This window comes from Falco cherrug, chromosome 5 (assembly GCF_023634085.1).
Source record: "Falco cherrug isolate bFalChe1 chromosome 5, bFalChe1.pri, whole genome shotgun sequence".
In the NCBI taxonomy this organism is placed as follows: Eukaryota; Metazoa; Chordata; class Aves; order Falconiformes; family Falconidae; genus Falco; species Falco cherrug.
In genome coordinates, this window is record NC_073701.1 from 64,564,837 (window position 1) to 64,582,013 (window position 17,177).

The window sequence follows — 17,177 nt, forward strand, 5'->3', positions numbered from 1 at the left end:
TCCTTTTGGCAGCCTCCAGCCTTCCCTTCCTCCTTCCAGGACACAAAGCAGTACTTTGCATGCAGCCTTGGTCAGGCCAAAGTACCTGAGGAGTAGCGTGCCCACAGAGGGAAGTCTTTTTGAAGTCTTTGCATCCCATGTTCATAGAATCACAGAATGATTTGGGTTGAAAAGGACCTTTCAAGGTCATTTAGTCCAAGCCCCCACCCTACAATGAGCAGGGACACCTTCAACTAAACCAGGTTGCTCACAGCCCTGTTCAACCTGACCTTGAATGTTTTCAGGGATGGGGCATCTTCCACCTCTGGGCAACCTGTGCCAGTGTCTCGCCACCCTCACAGTAAAAAATTTCTCCCTAGTATCTAAATCTAAATCCACCTTCTTTCAGTTTAAAGCCATTCACCTTGTCCTATCATATGCCTTTGTAAAAAGTGTCTCTCCAACTCTCTCAGCCTGTCTTCCTAGGAGAGGTGCCCCAGCTCTCTGAGCATCTTCATGGCCTCCTCTGGACTCTTTCCAACAGATCTGTGTCCTTATGTTGGGGCCCCCAGAGCAGAGCAGGGGAATCGCCTCCCTGGCCCTGCTGGCCATGCCGCTTGTGATGCAGCCCAGGATACGGTAGGCTTGCTGGGCTGCAAGCACACATTGCTGGGTCATGTCCAGCTTTTCAGCCACAGAGCTGCTGCCAATCCTTTCACCCCCCAGCCTGTATTGATACCAGGTGTTTCCCTGACCCAGGTGCAGGACCTTGCCCTTGGCCCTGTTGAACCTCATGAGGTTCATATGGGCCCATTTCTTGAGCTTGTCCAGGTCCCTCTGGATGGCCTCCCATCCCTCAAGCGTGCCAGCCACACCACTCGGCTTGGTGTTGTCAGCAAACTTACTAAGGACACACGTGATCCCACAGTCTGTGTCATTGATGAAGATATTAAATAGTACTGATCCCAACATGGACCCTTGGGAGACACCATTTGTCACAATATCCATCTGGGCATTGAGCCATTGACCACTACCCTTTGGACACAACAATCCAACCAGTTCCTCATCCAACAATGAGCTGCAGGACTTCACCATGGGTCCAGCTCCCCTCTCCTCTGGTTGCAGACTTGAGATGTGACTGATACAAGAGTCTGGGCTGTTTATTGACTGATCAACACACTACTAATGGTCTAATAATTCAAAAAGCTAATTGGTGAACTAATTAACTTCTAATAATAGACCACTATTATATACAATTCTGTCCTTCACACTCTGATTAGTTACGCACAATTACCAAGCTACAGTTAAAGCTACTGTTCAAGAAACAGCTCTGTTGCTCCTCATTCTACCACTCAGTAACTGTTATCTTTGCTTCTGGAATCCTCCTTTTTGCCACCTAGTTTTATCCTTTCCCTGCTTGTTTTTGTTCCCAAATAAACAACTAGGCCATAAACACTTTTTCCCCTTTGTTGCCAATTTTGCTACATCTGTTCCCAAAGCTGATGTTTCTACTGCCTAGGCAATCTTGGCCTCACAGGTAATTATTTATATACCTGCCTACATACAGGTGACCTTTGCAAGGTTCTGCTTCCCCAAAAGATCCCCCAAACTTCCCTTCAATTTGGCTCTTAGTGGCTTTTAAAAATTACTTTTTTGTGGTTTCACCACATGCAAAAAAACTGTAATTGCAGGAGAGATCCATGAAAGTCTTCTTAGCTCTGCAGGAATTACTGAAATTAGGGAGGAGCAAGTGTAACAAATCAGCATTTTTTTGCTGCAAAGGAGAAATACCCCCTAGAAGTCTGCTGGCGTTTAAGTCAATTTTGTTTTAAAGTGCTCCCTCCTACATCCTTAAGTCTCTTCACTGTCAAAGGATTCTCCACGTTACAGTAAAACATCTTCTCCCATCTCTCAGATTCCCACTACTCGGAGCACAGGCCTAACCCTGCCCCTTCCACCTGAGCACAGGAGGCTGCTCCAAACCACCCTGCTGCTGCACTGGTCCAAGCGTGACACATGTGGCGACATGTGTGGCGAGGCCGCGCAGCTGCGGAGTGCAGAGGTCAGACCTGTGAGCCCAAAACTGCCATCTCCAAACCAAAAAGTGACCCGCTGACAGGATTACCGTGAAGTAATTAAAGGACTTCATGCAAACAGTTTAATGGCATGGTCTTGACAGCAATCGTTGGATGTCTGCGGCTATGAGGTGCCTGGCGGGGGCGGGGGCAGGGGACATGGACACACGCCAGCGATGGCGAGGGCTGACATCCACCACCTCTACCCAGATGAAAAGTAAAAAAAAAAAAAAAAAAAAAAAAAAAAAAGAGACAAATAATGAAACGGGGCTTCGGACAAACTGTTTTGACCAAGAGCTTTAAGCTTTCAGGTAACACGTGGCATCGCTGCTTGGTTTAAAAGATGCGCCGGGGCTGTGCTCCAGTGCCTCGTGGGTACGGCCCCCGCCCGGCCGCTTCGGGCCTGCGGAGGGACGGCGGCCCCGGGGAAAGCTCAGCCCGGGCCCCGCCAGCCTCCAGCGCTCTGGAAGGCCGCCCGACACCAACTTTTCCTCACAGCTCTGTAAAAAACCGCGATTCCAGGGCTTCTCCGTGGGGCCGTGCCGGGCCGTGCCCGCCCGCCGCCGCCAGGAGCCCTGCTGCCCGCCGAGCGTTCGATGCGCCGCGCCCCGCTCGATGCGCTCGGCGCTGGAGCGGCGGTGCCTGGCGCTGGCGGCGGGGAGGCGCGGCGCCAAGATGGCGGCGGCGGGCTCTGCGTGAGCGTCCCTCGGCCCTCCCGGCCCTGGGCGGGCGGCGGGCCCGGGTGGCGCCGCGCCGAGCCGAGCCGGCATGTGCGAGACCTACTCGCGGTGGCTGCTGCGGGTGTCGGTAGCGCAGATTTGTCAGGCGCTGGGTTGGGACTCGGTGCAGGTTTCGGCCTGCGACCTCCTCACCGACGTTCTGCAGCGGTACCTGCAGGGGCTGGGCCGGGGCTGCCACCGTTACTGCGAGCTCTGTGAGTGCGGGCCGGGCCGGGCGCTGGGCGGCGGTGGTGTGGGGAGAGGGGCTGCGGCAAAGGACGGAGTCGTTGGCGGCCGGGCACGGTCCTGGGAAGGCGGCTGGGGGTGGCCCTGCTTGAGCAGCGGTTTGGACTGAGTGACCCCTGTAAGTCCCTGCCAGCCCCGGCCGTTGTGTGAAGGGGGCTGCGGAGCAGTGCTGTGGGTCCTGGGGTGGGGAGGAAGGCTGTGGGCTAGCATCGTGGAGGAACGGGGAGGGCAGCTGTGGGGTGGGAGGCTGTAGGGCAGTGCTGGGGGCTGGGGGGAGGAGCTTTTTAGCGGGAGGGTCGTGGAGATGTGGGCTCTGGGGCAGTGCAAAAGGGCATGGGGAGGGGGGGCTTTGGCAGCGCTGGGGGCTGGGGGGGCAGCGGATGCGAGGTGTGTGCATGGGGGTGACCAGCCTGTGCAGAGGTGGTCTTTAGCAGAGAGATGTGGGCATGGGGAAGATCAGGCTGTGAGGCAGTGCAGGGGGAGTGGGAGAAATCAGGCTGTGGAGCAGTGGATGTGAGGTGTCGATGTGGGGGAGGTCAGTTTGTGGGCCAGTGTTGGAGCTGTGGGGCGGTGGGCTGTGGAGCAGTGTAGAGGACTAAGAGGATGGGGAGGGAAGCCATGGGACAGTGCAGGTCCACAGGAGCCCTGCTGTGAGGCAGAGGTGGGCTGTGGCCCAGCAGGTCTGGGGTGTGGGCATGGGTGAGGAGTTGGGACTGTGAGGCTGTGGACTTGCAGGAAACAAAGCTCTGTGGCAGTGGGTCTGGGGTGTGGAGAGATGGAGCTCCTGCCCCCCTTTCTCTGGCTATAGCATGCAGGGTACTAGGGGGTGTGTGTACAGGAGGAGGAGATGGGACTGATCCTTCTGCTGGGGCTGTAGTGGTTTGAATCTGGGAGAGGGATGTACTGGGGGGTGGAAGGGGCAGCCAGGTCCCTTGCTTGGTGGGATGTATGCATGGAAGGACGTGATGCTGTTGCTGTGCTGTCCTGGCTCATCTTTGGGTCAGGATCTGTGCCCTGGGGGGGAATGCTGTGGGGACCCACTGTAGGTGGGGATGTATTTGTAGGGTTCATGGTGTTGGCACAAGGGGAAGTGCTGAGGCTGTAGGGCACAAGGTTTGGGCTGGGTGTACAGGGTGGGAAGGTGAGAGGTGTTAACCCCAGAGCTGGGGCTGTAGTGTGTGTTTCTGGGGTGTGTGTAAAGAGTGAAGAGATGCATCTCCAGCACATGGGGTCCAAGAGGTGTGCCCCGGGGGGAGTGGAGTCACCTGCATGGGAAGATGTGACTGGAAATGCTGTTGCTGGGGCTGGAGTATTCTGGGCTGGGTATATATGTGTAAGGGGGGTGTGGTTTCTGGGGCTGGAGGTGTATGTGTGCAAGGGGAGATGTGGGGATGCACATATTGTATGCTGTTTGTGGTCAGGGATGTATGTGTATAGGGATGACATGGGGCTGTGGTGCCTGGTGTCAGGGATGCGCATGTATGGGGCTGGGCAGGGGGCTACAGACAGGGATTGACACATACCCGAGCACTGTGGGGCCATATACATGAGGCTGGGGCTGTGTGCAGACAGAGGGAAGCGATGGTACTGTGGGGCTGGGAATGTGTGTATGGGGGGGTGTGGGGCTGCAGCGTGTGAAGGCAGGGATGCACTAGAATGGTTTTTGGGGAGATGGAGCTGTAGTGCACAGGACGTAGGAAGGTGTGTATGCAGAATGGGAGGGATGAGGCTGGGGATAATTTTACTGCATGTGGCATGAGGTGTGTGTGTCCTCATGTGGATGCAGTGGAAGAGGTTTGGCTGGATATGTGGGGGGCTGGAGTTGGCCCACGCTGCCATTGAGATGGCACGTGCAGAAGGAGCTGGGAGTGATGGTGTGAGGCAGGGTGCCCAGGGCCTCACTGGATTTAGTCAGGCTGTGCTGGAGTGGGAGTGCGCAAGGGGTGAGGGGAGAAGAGGAAGAAGAGAGGTTTGGGAGCCAGTGTGAGGACTGCTGGCTGGGTCACATAGGAGTATGGAGTGTGTGTATGGGATGGAGAAAGGGCAGCAAGTATCACTGCTGGGTCTGTGAGTGTGACAGAGGATGAAGTTTTGTGTCCCTTGGGGTTGTCTGTGTACCTGCAGAGCCTGCAGTGGAGGTGCTGGGGAGGGCAGGGCTGGAGTGGTGGGTGACCCGCTGGTACCTGCAGAATAATGCCGTGTGGGAGGACAGGATGTCCAGTTGCTTGCTGGGTCAGTAATGCTGACTGGGGGGATGAGAAGGGGGTAGGGGTCTGCTGGGTGTGGGAATGTCAAGAAAGGGGTGCTGATGTCCTCTTGGGTCAGGGAGGGTGTGGGAAGGTGGCAGTATTTGAGGATGTGGTGGATTGCCAGGTGCCCACGAAAGCTGCTCTATCATTCCCTTCCTCAGCTGGGCAGGGGAGAGAAAATACAACAAAAGGCTCATGGGTCGAGATAAGGACAGAGAGAGATCTTTACCAATTACAGTGAAGGGCAAAACAGACTAGACTTGGGTAAATCAGTTTATTACCATTCAAATCAGAGTAGGATGATAAGAACTAAAACCAAGACTCTAAAACACCTCCCTCCAACTCATTCTTTCTTCCTGGTCTCAGTTTCACTCCTGAATTCTCTACTTTCTCCCTGCCAGCAGTGCAGGGGGACAGGGAATGGGGATTACAGTCAGTTCATCACACATTGTCTCTGCTACTCCTTCTTCCTCACGCTCTTCCCCTGTCCCAGCACAGGGTTCCTTCCACGGGAGACAGTCCTCCTCCAACTCTCCAACATGAGTCCTTCCCACAGGCTCCAGTTCTTCACAAACTGCTCCAGCATGGGTCCACAGCAGGGTCCCCAGCCCTGCCAGCAAACCAGCTCCAGCCTGGGCTCCTCTCCCCATGGGGCCACAGGTCTTGCCAGCAGCCAGCTGCAGCACAGGCTGTCCATGGGTCACAGCCTCCTTTGGGCATCTCCCTACTCCGGCATGGGATCCCCCACGGGCTGTAGGTGGGGATCTGCTCCCCTGTGGGCTCCATCGTCTGGGGGCACAGCCTGCCTCGCCAGGGGGTTTCACCATGGGCTGCCTGGGAATCTGCTCCTGCACCTGGAGCATCTCCTGCTCCTCCTTCTGTGCTGACTTGTGTGTCTGCAGTGCTGTTGCTCTCACATGTTCTCATGCTTCTCTTCCACTGCAATTGTTGCACAGTTTTTTTCCCCTCTTCTTAAATATGTTATCACAGAGGCGCTAGCTCTGGATGGGCTCGGCCTTGGCCAGCGGTGGGTCCATCTTGGAGCCAGCTAGCATTGGCTTTATCAGACACATGGGAAGCTTCTAGCAGCTCCTCACAGAAGCCACCCCTGTAGCCCTCCTGATACCAAAACCTTGCCATGCAAACCAAATACAGGAGAGGGGAAGGCTGTCAGGGTGTTTACTAGGCCTGAACACAGGGAATGTTGCAGGGGGTGTGGAGCAAGGCGCAGGCTCTTGGTGTGGCTGGAGGGTTATGAGTCCATGTGTGTGGAAGCCTTTGCTGCCCTACGTGTGGGGCAGGCAGGGAGGACAGCAGTGATTTGTGTGCAGAGATGGAGCTGCCAGTGCTGCTGCTGGATCTGTAATTATCGGGAGGGGGTGGGTGAGGTGTGCACATGGCGGGGGGGGGGGGGGGGGGGGGGCAGGGGGAGCAAGGGTGCCCTAATAGGGGTGGGTGTAGGCTGTGTATGCACGGAGAAATAGGGCTGCTTGCACCTCCTGTGCCAAGAGGGACTGGTTCCTTCCTTTGGCTGGTATAGAGCTGTAGGGTTGTGAGCTGCTGCTGTTCCACTTCTCTGTGTGTACTTGTGCAAGGGGAGTTCCTGGAGAGTCCCCAGGGCAGAGGTCAGAGCCGCTGAGGTTGGGTCTGGTTGCAGGGAGGGTGTTTAGGGAAGCAGGGTTTGGAGCTGGGATAGATAATGTGATTGCTCACTTGAAGTGCTGGGTGAGGAGGTGACTCACTGATGGTGGGTTTGGGGCTACTATAGCCACCACTAGTTCAGAGAATGTGCTGGGGATTGTGGGATGTTGTGGAAGAGGTGAAAGGGACAGCAGCTGTGAAATTGTAAATGGGAAAGTTTGCCCACGCTTGCACTTCTGTCCAAGTTGTGGGAGTTGTGCTAATGAGGGTGTCGCAGCTACAGATGAGGGGAATATCAGAGGCATGTTGCTGTCAACTGGTGGTGGATGCAGCCTCAGGATCAGAGGAACTATGAAGGCTGCAGTGCCAGCTTCCTCTGCAATAGTGAATTTGAAGAGTGTGTGGAGCAAAGACCCACGAGGCAGGAAGTGTGGAGCGATTGGCTTGGTTGGGAGAAGAGCAGCCATGGCCTGGAGGTGCTGCTGGCTGTGGTAGTGTCCCTTCTCTGAAGCAAAAGTTCTGACTGCTGCAGTGATCGCTGATAAAGCAGAGTGATGAGCTGAATGTACCTGATACCTGCTCCTGCCTCTGCTTGGTCATTTCAGGAATAATTGAAATCAAGTCTGGCACTGCCAGTATAAGTGAGCTTAGGAGGAACTTAGTGATGTTGCTGCAAACTTTTTGGATTTCAATTTTAGGTTGAATAGGTTTCCTTGTACAAGCTTTCCCCAAATTTGAGAGCTAGTTAGACGTGAAGCTGTGTATAGTTAGTCTGGAAAAATTGGACTATGCAATATTAACCTGTATCTCCCAGCAGCACAAATGCAGCTGCTGCACCTTTGAAGTCTGTATCTCAATCCAAACAGAAATGATCTGTAAAGCAATTAGAGTACAACAGAGTAGTGAGAACTGAGTTACAGGGCGAAAAAGGAGCTAACCTAGGCTTGGTCAGAGCTGTCCTTTGATATGGCTAGTACAAATATTGGGGTAGATTGTTTTGTAACTGGATCACTGCTTGTGCAGGAGATGAGTTGTTGAGTAGCATTGCCCCCCAAGCTCAGCTGCTTCTGCCACAGGTGTTGCAGTGTTTGTAAGACTGGGAGGAAAACATGCGAAGTGCTTGAGAAATTGGAAACGTGGAGAACTAAGGTATCCCTCTCTTGCTTTGGTGTGCTTACTGAGAGTGGGGAATTCTTTTTGTACTCTTGTGAATGGAGAAGTATCACAGCCCTTTTTTCTTGGGTTTGGGTTGTTGGGTTTTTTGTGGAGGAGAAGGGGAATATGCTGTTTCCATGCCAGTGATACAGTATTATTTTGTATTGCCTCTCTTATTCCTGTGTTTCTTTCTTTAAAAGGTTTGTAAAAAGACATCTTAATGCTCAGCTGACATCTCCCTGCTTTTTCAGAATTGTTGCCTTTTGCTCCTAAAATAAGTTACTGTACAAACCCAGCTCTGGATGAATGAGTTGAATTTTGCCATGGTTTTGCATAAGTAGAATTAATTAAATTCGAATTGTAGCATCTTTATTGTCAGTGTGTTATCTCTGAGTCAAACCAGTGGGGTTTGAGTTAGCAGGGTTGTCAGCTGGAGGGACATAATCTTTGTATTCGAAACTGAATGGATTTACTCTGACGTAATTGAGACAGTGTGGTATTGCTCTGAAAAGCATGTCATTGCTGTTCACATATTTTCTCAGTTGCAGAAGAAAATGATGGCTTTCCCAGCTGTGTTAGATCTTTGTTCCAGCTGTTACATCCCATTAGGAGAGCTACATTCAAGATTTTCATTACTTTTCTGCTGTTGTTTCTTTGCATTTGCAGTAGCTGTAGTTGATGGGAGCTTCTGTAGCTGCAAAGAGAAGGCAAAAGGATTTGCAAAGCAGGCTTGAGATGTGTTTGATGCTGTGAAATGCTTTTGAATACTGTGTTGAGGGTGGAGGAGAGGGTGAACTTACAGGGCAGAAAATAAGGGTTTTCCTGTTAAAGTACATGACATTATGCTGTTCAAATTTGTGGAAAGCTTGTAAGAGGAAGCCTATTCAATATGCTGTATGCTTCACGTGTTTTTACTGTAAAATATAAATAAAACATTTGAAAAACAGTATTGGGAGTATGTAATTAAGGTACTGAACTACAAAACAGACGTGGTTTCTGAGAGCAGAGTTCTGCGTTTGTGTTGATGGTAGTTTTAAGCAGAGGTGAAAAGGGAAGAGTTGTCTTACATGCTGCTTTGTTTTGCTCTCACAGTCCATGTGGTTTGACAGAGGTGGTGGCACAGCTGGTGCTTTGGGTTAACTGCTCTGGATTTTCTTGCATGTATTGGTTGGGGTTTTTTTGTATTGGGGAACTGTCCAGTGAAGACGGAGCAGTATCTGCTTCATTTGCTAGGAATTATGCCAGTGCAGCTTGGAAGTGGATGGTTGGTTATAGAAGTGCAGAATATGTTGCAGTTCACCTCTTGATTTAGCACATCCAGTAAGAGAATTCAGTTTCCAGTATGTTTACATGGGTGGTACAATTCATGGGAGGGATGAGGTGGGGAGTCATGATTTACGCCCTCAAAAGCCTGTTGCCTGTTTTTTCTATTACGCTAAAAAACCAACCAGGTTGAAAATACTTAACTTTAATCACAGAGGGCACCTGGGCATTTTTCAGCAGGACAAAATTAGATTATTACACTTCTGCTTTTAGCAGCAGATAAACTAGATAATTAACTTTGAGGTGTGTTGGATCTAGAAGTGGGTTTTTCAATACTCTTCTCTTGGATTTTCAGCACTGAACATATGCTTGGATATGCTGTTTTGTTGGGTTTTTTTCCTACTGAAATTTGCTTACCATGAAGAAATACAGTTTAAAAGTTGGTCTTTAGTTTCACATTGTATGATTATTTTTTTGAAGATTATTTTTATGTAAACTTAGAATCATAGACTATTTCAGTTTGGAAGGGACTCATAGGGAACATCAAGTCCAACTCCCTGTTCCTTGCTGGAATACCTAAAACTAATTATATATATATATATGTAAATAACATTAATATAATAAAATTGATATTAATAATGAGACTGCCGTTTTATTTGAAAGGCAGGTTCTGCTCTGGTGAGCACAACAGTGTAACTGGAAGGGAAAATGACAGATCTTGCAAAATGTTTTGCCAAGATAGAGCTGGCTCAAAACCTGCTCCAATGTCACTGCACAATCTCCTGTAAAGTAAAACTTAACTTCATTATAGCAGATCTCTTCTTTGGAGGATGTAAAGAGCAGATTGATATTTTCATTGGGAATTCTCCACAGTGGAGAAAATTCATCTGGCATCAGCCATATATTTATTTCTTTCTAATTAAATGTCAAATTTACCTTGTAATTCTGTTCACTTGCATTTTGGTTTTTTTTAGTTAGTTCACTCTTATCAGTATACAATAATAACCTCTATCAAGGTGTTAGATGTTGATGATCACTTCAAATGAGCTAATACTGATGCTGAATGACTGCTATAACAAGTATCTATTCAGGGCCCGTAACGTCTGTTATGTATACCTCTCTATGTCCTGATAACCTTAAATGCTGATGTTTTTAAGCTAATTAACTTCTTACTGGCTACCAATAAAGAAGAACAACTTGGGGTCTTGCTTGACATTTATGAAGTTACCAGGAAAAGGAGCAGACTCTGAGCAGCAATAGCAACAAGATGCTTTTGTGTGACTGGTAACTACATTAATAGGACTCTTCCTTTTTTTCTCCCCCCACTAAGTGCACTCAAGTAAGGCATATATATACTTCTTAAATAATCCACTGTGTATGCTTCTGATTGTTCTTGTGGATGCTGGATGGAAGCAACATGTTGTCTGCTTGAAAGAATTATCTTGGAGTAACTATCCAGTCTAGATACATGGGTATTTAATGTGTGGCAGGGTTGTGTGATGTGCTGAAGCACAAGGAATCTGTGATAAAGTCTGTAATAAAAATATGGAGGAGCTACCTAATAATTTTCTGGTTAAAATAAAATTTAAGAAGAATCTCTTTTATAGCAGACATGAGAGTGAATGCTGAGCTATTTATAATAGACTGTATGTGTTGCATGAGTAGTGACTCACTAATTTTTCTCAATATATTTATCACAGAGCTGTAGTTGCTCCCTTTAAAAAACCCAGCATGACATTAAAAGCTCCTCTGTTCTGTACTTACTCGGTTCTTAAATTTTCACTGATTACTATGAACTTTGGGCCAGGGAGGATGAGGTGATGGGGGTGAGTTTGGCAAAAGTAAGTCAGCTATTCCTGAGACTGAATTTAAGGAAAGGTAGTTTTTCCCTAACCCTCACCCACCCCCTCACAGTTTCTTTGGATGGCGTGAGCATTGGTCAGCTTGTTTGTTGGAGGGCTGTAGGAATTCTTGGGACTTTTACGAAAATAACTAGGCTTTAGTAGCTTCCAAAAATGTTGTTTCCCCACAAACTGAAAGTGAGCTTTCATTGCTAGAAGGGGAATTAGTGCACCACCCTCATTCTATTTGATTTGATTTTTCCTTGTGAACAGCTAGGTTTATCTGCAGGTGATGCTGAGCAGCAGAGTTGAGGGCTGAATAACTTTCCACCCAAATATTTGGCTCTGTGTGTATTCTGTTTCCCCATCATTTCAGTGCTGTGCTTTTATGGGGGATCCATTTCTGTGCGTAGGTTCCTCCTCACACAGCATTCATTTTCATGCGTAGGGAAGCTGAGAGTAACATAACTGCGTGGCCATTCCCACAGGTTTCTGGTGAGCTGTTTTGAGACCAATTGGTCTTAATTTAGCTCTGCTGTTTGCTGCAGCTATATCAGTTTTGGAGCACAGTTCCCATTCAGGGAGATAGTACAGCTTAAAAGCTTGTGAGAAAGATATTTTCATAGCTCACTGTTTGTGAGGTAGCTGTAACTTGATGGATGAACTATTTCCACCCCTTTCCATCTCTTCCCAATCCTGGACAACAGATAGTATTTGAAGTGTCATGGTATAGGGAACAGAAGAGGCTGGAAACCAAAAGCTCCAAAGCTGTTTGTGATCCGGCACTGACCTGCTGTGTGACATTGGATTAATTATTTCACTGGGAGGCTTCAGCTCATTTTTAAACTGACGATAGCACAAATATCTGAAGAATAGTGAGACAAGTTCAGGATGCACAAATTAATTTTTTTTCCTTGGCATCGTTTACTTACATAAAAAAGCCTGAGACTAAATGAAAGACCAGGAGAGAGTATGTTACATGTTTGTCAGCATTCTCTTTCATGTGTCTGGCTTCTGCTATTTTAGTGAATTTTCATTAAACCAGAGAAAAAAGAGGAATGCTTAACTGTTCAAATAAAAGTATAAAGGCACATGTCTTTATTGGATGAATCACCTAAAATTACATTTAATGCATTTTTGTGCTGTGTATATTTTCAGCTGATAAGTGTTTTGATTTAAGCACAGATATAAATACAGACCTGAAACTTTTTTTGTGTACACTTTTACCACTGATGACACTCATTGAAAATGAGAGGTTAACTGGTCAGTCCTTTTGTCCCTGTGACAGTTGCAGGTTTAAATTTTTTTTTAGCTTTTAATCTTATCTTGTGACTTGGCTTTGCCTTTTTGGAAGCAAATGTCAAAGATATGGGAAAACTGAGTATTCTTCAATTTTTTTCTGGTCACCTTTTGAACCTGCTTTCTAACACACATAATTGTTTTTGATATGGCTGCTTAACTATTTCCATGCTTCAATTACACTTAGTAGTTGCTTCTGTGCCACGTGTTCTTAATAAGCACTTGTATGAAGGGGTCCTTTTTTAGCATTTAGCACTTGCTAGTCACGTCGGCACGCTTTTTGGGAGGTTAAAAAGATCACGTGCAGATCTAGGAAAAGACCTTTTCCTATTGCAGTGATAAACTGGATTAAACTTTCACCCTGAGTATGTGGCAGTGCTGGTGTCAAGAGGGGCACACCGAGCAAGGTACTTGAAATGCCTTCATAGAGCCCCAGTAATGGGGTAGATGCTGTGGTGCATCTTGCAGTCCTGTGCCCCAGGGTGTCCAGCTGCAGAATGTATTGCAGCATTTTCCTTGCCTGTACACTTGGTTTTTCTTCCAAGGGAAACTGGACACAAGCACCGTGTGTGTCCGTGCCTGTTGATACTCTTTCCAGGTTTAGGCATTGCCCACCTGGGAATGAGTGCTGTGAGGCTCACCATGAATCCTCCATTCTGCAAACAGCACTGCCAGTGATTTCAGGAGTGTCCAGGGAATAAATACACTCGGCTCCCGGGACTGTTGAAAAGTTTTCCCAAAATTGAAAAGTTTTCTTTTTAACTGGCTGTAAAACTTGTACCAGTTAAGTCTTGACACCTTAGAAGATGGTTCGATAAGCTCAAAGGTATCTTTGTAGTCTGAAAAGCAACTGAAACTGACAAAGCAAAAATTCTTAGCTGTGTCAATTATAATTTAATTTTTCAAGGATGAAATGCTCTTCTGTCTGCCTAATAACTACAAGGATCTCATAACTACTCCAGAGTGGTGATATCCTCCTTTAATATTTATGTAAGTCTCTACATTTCTCTGTCCCTGGAGTCTGTAGGGGAAACTGGTATTGCACTTGTACGAGATATTATACAAACACAAAATCCGAGATGATTCTTGTACAGAGTTCATGTTCTAAATACAGGCAGGCAAAAGAGGCGATAACTTGGTCTGATCTCCCTTTTAGCTGTGAAGAGAATTAAAACAGAAGCAACTTGCCCAGAGTCACACAAGAGGCCAGTGTTACAGAGCTGAGAATCAAAACCATAATCTGAGTATTACCCTTATCTTCACCACATGACTAAGAAGAGAAATTCTAGAACAAAATTCTTATTTTCTAAATGTACCTGCAGGCGTAACTTGGCTGGGGGTTTGAATTCATCCAGTGATGTGAGAACCAGCCTGCTTGACTGCTTTGGCTTCAAGATAAACCAAGAAGAGATTAGGTTAAAGGACAAACAAAAGAGCATCTCCCCCATTCTGTGAAGCTGGGGCTTCACAATAGCGATTGTGTTCCTTCAATAAGCATGGGCTCATTTTCTATAATGACTTCTTAAAGTAAATCACAGCTTATTATCATGTAGGGATGTAATATCTTCATAAGCCAACTATACAGAAATTTAATGATTCGGTATAATTTTATTATTTTTTTAAAATCATGTTTGGGGGTTAAGGCATTTTTTTTGTGTTATTGTTATGATGAAAAGTTAGGTTGAGACTCAAAGTGGTGCCTTGGCTACCGAAGCCAGGTATCCAATTCTCCCTCCAGAGGCCTTCAGAGGGATTTCCCTGTCAGGTCAGGGAAACCAAGGTACTTGGAGGACCTCTGCATGGTATAGTTTAAATCTTTGAGCCAAATTGCATGTGTAGAACAAACTGCATCCTCTCTTGGAGGTTGTATTAGAATAAAGATACTGACTGCTTGGTCAGTAAGGTTTCGCTATGCTTTTCATAATGGGGAAAAAAAAAAAATTGCTGTAGAGTCAGACTTAAGTTGCGCCCCAGGAAATTGGCCCCTGAAGCTTAGTATAAAACATTCTCTCCTCATCATATCTCTACTTAATATTCCTGTTTCATCCAGGAAGTATATAACCAGTAGGTAAAGTGACTCATAGTTTATGAAGCCTGTAGATTTCATCTGGTGGAAAGATAGTATGTGAAGTATTTTTGTTATCAAGAGATACACAAGATATCTTCTTTTTTTGCTACCTGTAAACTACAATCAGCTCAACAAAATGAAACTGTGCCTTTTCTAGGTTGAAAAATAATGTTTAGTCTGTTACATACTGGTAAAGGGGCACTTTCTGCATATTAAGGGCTTGTTTCATTCGAATTATTTGAAATGATGTTGCACAATGTTAATTGACTTGCCAGGTAAAGCTGCTTGTTGCTGCTCCCTTGGTTTTGCTTGATTTGCTTCTTGAACCACATGCGGTTCCTTAATGGTATGAATTGAAACAGAGTGACATGGATCTTTTAAATGCGAGTGTGTTCTTACCCTGGAGCAGTGTACAGCCGGGTGAACAGTAAGCCTGGCAGAAATGGGGGGCAGTGATCTCCATTACTGGTGCTGCGCTGTGGCGGGTTGTAATCTCTAAGTGTAGATCTGTGGGTCAATTTTTTTTAAAGTGGATTTTTGCAAAAATATTGTTCTTTTTGTTGTGTTTTTTTTTGTTACAGATGGCCGCACAGATCCAATTTTGGACGATGTAGGTGATGCCTTCAAGCTTATGGGGGTTAACCTGCATGAGCTAGAAGATTATATACACAATATTGAACCTGTCACTTTCGCACATCAAATCCCTTCGTTTCCGGTCAGCAAGAACAATGTCCTGCAGTTTCCCCAGCCGGGAAGTAAAGATGCAGAAGAAAGGAAGGAATACATCCCTGATTATATGCCACCTATTGTCTCCTCTCAAGAAGGTGCGAAATTAGTTCTTTGCTTTAAGTTTTAGCCCCTGTGTGTTTGCCTATTTGTTTGCATCATTGAGCAGTTCGAGTTGCGCTGCCCCGTAGCAGTCTTTAGGAAAGGACCCACTGGGCGTTATACAACCATGGTTTCAAAATAGGTAGTAGCAGTGCTGTGGCAAGTTCGGTTTCCACTCTTTTACTTTCCTCCCAGATTAACTGGTGTTAAAATACACCATGTTAATACACATTTTGGTAATGCATTTAAATTTTAAGGTTTTAGATTACCATAGAAATGAATGTTTTATATTACCTTTTATGTGTCATCCACCCTCTTATATATACTGCAAGAGCTTACATAATTTGGTAAAGGTAGAAGGAAGTCTGGCAAGACTGGCACAGCATTCCCAGATCCTGACAGTTGTTTCTTCTTCCATTGAACAAATTTAACAAAAATAAAACCACAAAACCACCTCTTCCAATTAAAATTAATTCAGATTTAAAATAAGGAAGTAAGAGTCATTCAGAGGCTCAGTGCTTGCTTTTAATTCTCTTTGCTAATGTTGATTAGGGTTTCATCATCACTGTTCCAACTGCTTTCAATCCCTTTCTTGTCCCACAGAGGCAGTGAAACCAACTATATAAATGCCACGAGCTGCAGTTAGCCTGAGAATTTTAACAGTGGCAGTGGAAAAAGCAAAATTGTTTTTTCTGTTTTTCAGCTACATGAGACTTGATTGCTAGTAAGATGAAACTTTAAGAAATGTGACCTAGTCTAACTTTCCCTTTGAACAGTGAATATCACACAGATATACTTTGTGGGGGAATAAACACATGTAAGCTTACAGACAGTGTACAAAAAATCCCAGACAGAAGAACTTTACTTTCCAAAAGACTGTAATGAACAGATGCAATCCTCACAAGCTACTTTGCTTAATTTATAATTTCCCTGAGGACAGGATGGATATCATGCTCTGTTATGTGTATTGTTCTTTTTAAAGAACTGAGATCTCAAACTATGCGCATTGAAGTATGTGTAGAAATTCTTCCCAGTCTAAAGATGAACATAAATGACATCACCTTATTTGGTAAACAAAATCCATTGCTGTGCTGCTACAAATGTTGTATTTCAGTGATTTAGTAAACTGTGTATGTTCAGTCTTTCATACATCACATTCAGCTAGATAGGTGCAGTTACTATGTGCTCCAGTTAGAACAGGTGAAATTAGTCAGGAACATGTATCTGAAGTGTAAAGGGCTGTCACATACAATGGTTTTAATATTTCTTATGCTATTTCCAGTAGCAATGTGAGGACTTCCTTAAGCTGGTGAGTATTTCCGAAGCTCTGTAGACCGACCTTTTCTGGGTTTTTTTAATTGCATTGAATACATAGTTAGTTATTTTTTAGATCAATAGCATTTTAATGTCTCTTGACTTAATGTAACCCAGGAAGTAAAACTGCTGTTCAAAGCAGAAATATTTTCTTGGATTGATAAGAAGATACTAAAATCTCCCCCTTGTCACGTTTGTTAAAAGGGTTGTTTTTAAAATCTAACAATTCACTCTTAAACCAGGAAGGACAAAATGTAAATACCGTATATGTAGACAGCATTAATAAGAGAGAAGTACAGAGGAATAAGACATTGAGTAGTGAATAGGTATTTTAGCTACCCTGTTCTAGCTACTTTCTTGAAATGCTTTAGCCTGTTTTTTTTCAGGAGGTAAACAAACACCATTCTGTCAGAAATCCAGCATCTTTGAAGCATAACAAGTTAGCCGGCAGTTTTTCTCTTTTTTTTTTTTTTTTTTTTTTTTTCCCCTCCTTGGAAAAT

General features: G+C 46.0%; 1 protein-coding gene across 2 annotated transcripts in view; it reads left to right on the forward strand.

The window, feature by feature from the left end:
• Positions 1 to 2,713: 2,713 nt before the first annotated feature.
• The window catches only part of TAF3 (TATA-box binding protein associated factor 3), a 120,279-nt gene continuing 105,815 nt past the window's right edge, over positions 2,714 to 17,177 (forward strand). The window contains exons 1-2 of one of the 2 annotated variants that reach the window (XM_055711273.1): positions 2,714 to 2,988; positions 15,117 to 15,359. In XM_055711273.1, the coding sequence (XP_055567248.1) occupies positions 2,823 to 2,988; positions 15,117 to 15,359 (409 nt within the window). In that variant the 5' untranslated portion in view covers positions 2,714 to 2,822. Of the gene's footprint in view, positions 2,989 to 3,038; positions 3,138 to 15,116; positions 15,360 to 17,177 lie in introns of those variants that run through there. The other variant, XM_055711274.1, reaches the window with a different exon arrangement.